This window comes from Prosopis cineraria, unplaced genomic scaffold (genome assembly GCF_029017545.1).
Source record: "Prosopis cineraria cultivar Desert tree isolate PC_DT_omini unplaced genomic scaffold, ASM2901754v1 PC9, whole genome shotgun sequence".
In the NCBI taxonomy this organism is placed as follows: Eukaryota; Viridiplantae; Streptophyta; class Magnoliopsida; order Fabales; family Fabaceae; genus Prosopis; species Prosopis cineraria.
In genome coordinates this window covers 16,566,483-16,573,828 of record NW_026555340.1, presented here as the reverse complement: position 1 = coordinate 16,573,828, position 7,346 = coordinate 16,566,483, and the positions used below count along the sequence as shown (strand labels likewise).

The window sequence follows — 7,346 nt, the reverse complement described above, 5'->3', positions numbered from 1 at the left end:
TTATTAAACACATATAAAGGGAAGCTCCTTTTATTTCACACAACTACTACATGAGTAGTTTTGACTAGTACAAGGAAACCAAGCAGTAGAGAATAAAATCAAAAACATAAACCTGCATGCATCTTATTATTTACTTATCATATAGGTCGACATTGAACTAGTTGCATGAGGAAATTAAAACGTACGATAAATCATCAACATGATGAAGCTCGATCATGGACAGGAAAAACAATTATACGTGTTTAGCTGTTGTTATACCAAAATTGCTTTTGAAGATAATCAATTATCTTCTTATCAACTTGAAACGCCTTAGTGAGAACCTCAGGGGAGATAGGAGGAGTGGAACCAAACACAGCATTAGCAATGGTGATAACTCCTGGATTTTGGCTGCTAAGACCTGCAATTGCAATGGCATTTTCATACCCAACATTGAGTTGGAAGTGAATCAAACCAATGGGAAACACAAACACATCTCCTTTATTGAGCACTTTAGTGAAGAGAAGGTTAGTATTATTTTGATTGGAAGTCACAAATCCAACCATGAGAGTGCCTTCGACGACGATCAAGATCTCAGTGCCACGAGGGTGAGTGTGAGGAGGATTGAGACCACCATGGGCGAAATCAATGCGAGCAAGAGAGATACCAAGTGTGTTCAGTCCTGCAAGCTCATTTACAGTTACTGGAGTGACTTTGGAGCCTACTGGGTTGGATGTGTTGCCAGGCATTACATGGTAAAAGAAATCTTCTGCCTTGACAAGCTTAGGGTCTTTGCAAAATTTCCCATTCACGAACACTGCACATGCATGATAATAGTTCACTATAATCAATCAACATCATACATACATACATATATATATATATATATATATATGGAATGACTAGCGAGTGAACACCATACCTTTTAACTCAATCTCAATTTAAGTTTATGGGTTTTTCTAGTTTATTATATATTCCATCTATTTAAAAAATATAAGACATTTTTACTGAGGCTAGATGCTAAAAGATATAATATATTTTTAGTCTTTCAATATATAATTAATAAGTTTTTTTTGTCAAAAATACCTTTATTAAATAAAGCTCTCAACTTTTCACCTTTAAGTGAGTTATTAAATAAGGACAAACATAAAACAAATGGTATCAAATTTAGGATAATTAACTAACTTATGGAGTGTAATTTATAGTTATTAAGTCAAACTTGATCTGATATGAGACTGCACACATGGACTCAAGTTTATTCATGATTGAACAACCTAGCAACACACACATGCACACACATACATATTGGATTATATTGACCATCAATATGCTTATATATGATAATCCATCCATTCTCAACTATTAGCGAATTTTAACCAACTCACACAATTTAAAAAAATTGTTGATCCTAATAATAATTATGTCTGAAATTAAAAAGATTGAACTAAAGTGCCTTTCAAGTCAATCCTTCTTCTTCCTGTAATTTGAAGACACTATAATGAAGGACAATTCAGGAATATGTCATAAATATTCCTTAAAGTTGTTATTTTTTTTTATAAGCTTAAAAATTGTTACTTTTACTTATATTTAACAAATTAAGGTTCAACTTCTAATAACAACATATACATGTTTTCGTAAGATAATATTCAATACAAAATTTATGAGCTTTTATTGTGATAAATTTTGTTGAGATAGCCTTAAATGGCATTTTTTTCTATTTAAAAACGGAGGGAAAGTATTAAAAAAGGCGGGTATGTACCTGCTCCAATTTTGTAGTCATCTAAAGCGACACAAAAGTCTTGAAGAGGGCTTGGATCATAGGCAGAAGTGAAGGAGATCAAAGCCGAAGCCAAGAGAGCAACGAAGGAGCCCACTAGGATTGCACCTTTCATGTTTCCCTCAATAATTCTTCTCTGTAAATTGTATACTGTGTTGTGTGTATGTTGTGAGTATTATGGCAACATTCATGTGTTATTTATAACTAGAGTTAGCAGCCGACATTATTGAATCGGTAATAAACATTATAATATTTATTAAATTAAATCAAATTAAATTAATTGCTGACTGAACCTTCTTCTTTAACGACTACACCTGCCCGGACCCTTTTTTATTTTTTCTTCTCAGTGCTCAGACTTGGTTGCTCCACATGAACGTCACAGATGTGTGTTTCATTGAGCATTATCTACCAACTTTCTTCTTTACTTCCTACTCCCTCAATTAATCTATGCATGATAAAACTTCATGCTCATTGAAAAATATTAGTTATATTTTTAAAATAGTAAAAAAAATATGAAACTGTTCAATTTTACCTTTATTTGTAATTAATAACCATAAAAATTATTTTTTAAGAATTCAAATCACATGTAATAAATAAAAAAGGGCAAAATTGAAAAATAAAATTAATTACTCTAACTTTGCCTACCAAAAAAAATTCCAAAATTTGTTTTATATTAAGGAATGGAGGGAGTATATTATTCCGTCCCTTGTAGAATTACAGGGCATCTTTTTAAAAAGTACTTACGTTATTTAATATAAGATCATATTAACAATCTCACGCTTATTAAGAAAATATAGTTGTATATTTAAAATTGTTAAAAAAATTATGTAATTTCTCAATTTTTCCCTTCTTTTCATTTAATAACTATAATAAATTATTGCTTATGGATTCAAATCATAATAAATAAACAAGGGGTAAAATTAAAAAAAATTAATTACTCTAACTTAGCTTTTATATTAAAGACAAAAAAGCTTTCAAGGCTTGTTGTCTTATATTAAGCATTGGAAGGAGTAATATGTTTAAACATACAAGATATTTTGGGTTATTATCATGATGTTATTAAGTATTGGGATAATGAAAATTTTTAATCTCTCAAGTTTGCCTCAGTTATTAATTTATTCTCTGAAGTCTAATTTTTATCAATTTAGTCCCTTTTGTTATCTTAAATTATTATTTTAGTCCTTTAAATTTTACAACACAAATTGACTCTCAAATTAATCTAATAATGTGTAAAGTTCATTAATAACTTAGCATGAATATGTAGCTAAATAAGAATAAATTAGCCTTTAAATCAATTTAATTTTTATTTATATAATCATTTATGCTGTGTTTTGTTCCTTTTTTGTTGTGTCTCTTCTATTTTGCTATATAAATAGTTGCACTTCTTTTCATTAATATATATATATATATATATATGGATGTCATCAATATTTTATTACTTATGTTAGCAAATTTTAACAGCGTTTCATCCTTCTTGAACAATAAAAACCAAGTCTATAATAATTAAAGTAAATTTAAAATACCAAATTAATAAAAATTAAATTTAAGGGATCAAATCAATAATGAAGCAATTTTGAGGGACTAAAAGCTTTTTTAATTCCTTAATAAAATATTATTAAAAAAAGCCATAGTAGTCATAGGTAGAGATTGGATTTTTTATTTAAGTTCTATGCATAGGACTTTTTCTGGATAAGCTGATCCTGCCGCAAAGTTTGCTTATACTTTAACCACTTATAGTTGTTTCTTTAACCACCCTCCATCTTTTATCATTGAGAAGGACAGGGAAAGAAATAAGCACTTTGTTGTAACTTGACTTGTCGGCCTTTTTCGCTATTAATGTATCATTTTCTATTTAAAAAGATATAATTAGTAAGATTTTTTTTTGAAATTATCCTTAATGATAATTTCTCCAGTTCTTAATATAAGAAAAAGTTTGAAAATTTTGTTTGTCCTTAATATAAGATGAAGATAGAGTCATTAATATTTTTTTTTTCAATTTTACCCTTTGTTTATTTATTATTATTTAATTTCTATACAAAAATTTATCATAATCATTAATTACAAAGAATGGTAAAATTTAAAAATTACACACACACACACACAATTTTAAAGTTATAAACTGATGTTTCTTGATGCGTGTGGAGTTTATTAATGTTGTCTTATATTAAAGACGGGAGGGACTATTAAAAATTACGAAAAACCAAATAGTAAAGGATACGCTGATTGATTGATTTATTGAGGAAGCAAATTAATTAAAAATACTTTATAATTTAAAATTCAGAAATGTCTGGAAACAAAGAGAGGAGGGAGGGGATTTATGTTGAGAATTATAAAAGAGGGAGGGAACGTTATTTAATTGGTAATAATATTAGGTAATCAACTTTCCATTGTATCCAATATATATATATATATATATATTAGGTAATCAATTTATAATTAACCGATGACTTGGGCATACTTCCTTACAAGTCCACGCCCTGTCCTTTTGCTTTCCAATGATCAAATTCTATTTGCTCCCCATCAACATCACAAAAGATGTTTCACTGAATCTGGTAAACCGACTTCATCCTACTGGGTCTTTAGTTTATTATTTATTTATAACGATAATAAAACAATATATAATATGCTAATTATTTAGGAACCATTAACCAACTTGAGCGAGGGAGTACTTAATTGAAATTGAATACTCCCTCCTGTCCTTATATGTCCTTAATTAATATATAAGGTGAATTTAATTAAGGGAAAATATCATTCAAGAAAAGCTGTGACAAAGTAATATCAAACAAGGACCACCATAACTTTAGATAGGAAAATACTACAATACCCCTGCTTTTTTTTTCTTTTTTTAAACTTATCAATTAGCGAATAACTTCTTGTTAAATGTGAGTGAATATTTTTTAATTAATGAATGATTACTTATTAAAACATGATATACATCTATTCTTTCTCACAATCAAGTTCTTTTATATTATTGAACTTGTTAATTAGCATATGACCTATTGTTAAATGTAAATGAGTATGTATTAATTAATAAATAACTAATTATTAAAATATGATCTATACTTATCCTTTCTTACGATCAAACTCTTTCCTATTGTTGACCTTGTCAATTAGCGAGTGGCTTTTTGTTAAATCTAAATGAGTATTTATTAATTAATAAATGACTACTTGTTAATTAAAAAAAGAAAAGTAGGATTATTATGGTCTTTTCTCATCAAAAATTATTTTTAAATTAGTCCCTTAGTCTTACTGTGATATTTCAAAATCTTTTGATCCTTATTTGATATTAAATTACTTGAGCAGTCCTTGAATAATATTTTTTCTTTAACTAACTTCATGCTTATTAAGAAATTGCAGTTATATCCTTCAAATTGTTAAAAAAAATGTAACTTTCCAATTTTATCATTCTTTGTAATAAATGACCGTGTCAAATTATTTTATAAGAATTCTAAATATACTAAATAATGTGTAAAATTGGAAAAAATTGTAATTGCTTTAACTTCGTCATATATTAAGGATGAAAAATTTCAAAATTTGTCTCATATTTTCTCAAGTCCAATTCATAAGAAAGTGAAAGAAAGATTTTTTGAGTCATATGTATAAGTCACATCATTAAATTTTTAACACAAGTTTTTTTATCATCTATTAAATGTTAGTGAAAGAAATTATATTATTAAAATATTTATATTTGGTAGGAATCGAAAATTAAAAGATTATTAAATTTTTAGGCAAAGTTAATGAGTTTTAAGCATTTTAATTTTGGTAAACCGTGTTATTGAATTTTGATGAAACAAATCTATTATTACTAATTAATAAAAACTACAAAAGGAAAACGAAAGAGAAAAACGCCAACGTCCGGTTGCCGGGGTGGCAAATGCCATGCTGTTAATGAACATCCTCTAACCCAATGGCCTTGTAGAAGCTGTCTTATAAATGGAAAGTGACGAGTTCAATTTTGCTTGAAATTTCAGGTCATTAGTGCCCATTCCAATTACAAAACAAACATGCTCTAACAAACTGGTGAGACGATGATTTGATTTTAACTAATAAATAAGACTAGATGAATATTAAAGAGCAGAGTGTGTATATTAATATGGATTAAAGTGTATTTTTGCTTTTATAATTTCTTCTGAAGAACACTGGGCTACATGTAATAATAAGTGAGATATTTTTTTTAAATCATTTTTCAAAGGAGCAAAAATTTCTCTCTGTTAATGATTCGTTAACAGAAGAAAATTTTTGCTCCTCTACAAAATGATATAGGAAAAAATGCCCTAATTACTAGTATAAAGTGTCCTTCGCTCCTCAAAGGAAAATAAAAAGGAAATGCACTTTAAATCCCTAAAATATGCAAATAATAATAAAATTTTACAAAATATCATGATTTTTCTCAAGTCCCTTGAAAACTTTCAAACATTATTGATTTTTTATGAAATAATTAAAATACCCCCAATTTAAAATAAAAATAAAAATTAGATACTACCTTACTTCAAGTAATGATTACTTTTCTTTTAGCATTGACTGAAAATGGAACAACTAATTATAACTTTTACTGTGTAAATTTTAAATTTATTGAAATCTAAGTGTTTTGAATACCCGTGATTATTTTAATTTAAACAATGAATACTTTTTTCTGACATTAATTAGAATGGAACGAAATATTGTAATTTCTAGTTTCATTGCAACAAAAAAAGTTATTTTTTAAATTAAAATAGTCACTCATATCTACTCTTAAGTTAATTAAGTGCAATTTTACTTTTGTATTTTCCTTTGAAAAGCATGGGCAACTTGTATTAATAAGGGGGACATTTTTCTCCTAAACCCCTTATCAAAATTACTTTATACCTATTAATATCGAGTCGTTAGTAATTTTGATTTTTGAGAATTAATTTTAGTGGACTTCATTTTCTTTTTCCGCAACACTCTAAACCTCCAGCTTTGTCACAATCAATAATAATAACAAAAAAAAAATAACAATAACAATAAAGCACACAAGTTTCAGCACAGAGAATTATTAAGATTTAATTGGTTAAAAATATTTTCCATTATTTGTCAATGGAACTTTATATACGCAATTTGATATGAGATTAACAGGTTTAAATTCAAGTATTATCGAACTTGATTAGAGGTTTCTATCACAATTTTTTTTTTTTTGCATTTATATAGACTTGAATCTAGACTTCATATTTAGGCAGGCATAACTCCTTTCATTAAAACCAATTCCTATTAATTTTATATAAGCAATTATGATCTATTCTTCTTCTTATGTATCTAGAAATTCATTCATGGGCAAGTCAAAATTAATTTTAACATTTTTGGCCAAAAAGATGAAAACTTTTTAAAAGAAATTTTATAACTTGGGAGCCAAGCAGCCATAGATCCGTCCTTGACGTAATCAAATTCAAGAGTAGTTGTTAAAAGGGGGAAAAAGTTTTAGTTTCAAACAAGAGTTGTTAATATTTGAAGAATTTAAAATTTTCAATGATAGAGATGGATATATATGAGTCTGAACGAGCTTGGAATATTCGCCGGAGAAAGTTGAGCCTCGTTATCTCTTCACAGGCACCAACTAAGTCCACATGTTAACGTATCA

General features: G+C 27.8%; 1 protein-coding gene across 1 annotated transcript; it reads right to left on the bottom strand.

Annotated features, from left to right (window-relative positions):
• LOC129320652 (germin-like protein subfamily 1 member 7) lies at positions 1-1,917 on the bottom strand. Its single transcript, XM_054966194.1, has 2 exons — positions 1,736-1,917; positions 1-793 (listed from the first exon to the last, which is right to left on the bottom strand). Exons 1-2 carry the CDS (start codon positions 1,866-1,868, stop codon positions 243-245), a joined length of 684 nt encoding a protein of 227 aa, XP_054822169.1. The 5' UTR covers positions 1,869-1,917; the 3' UTR covers positions 1-242.
• Positions 1,918-7,346: the final 5,429 nt, after the last annotated feature.

Excerpts from the sequence above, each read along its gene's own strand:
- LOC129320652 (XM_054966194.1), bottom strand. The coding sequence starts at position 1,868 with ATGAAAGGTGCAATCCTAGTGGGCTCCTTCGTTGCTCTCTTGGCTTCG. Across the intron at positions 794-1,735 it reads TGACTACAAAATTGGAGCAG|TGTTCGTGAATGGGAAATTT; the intron begins GTACATACCCGC and ends ATGCATGTGCAG.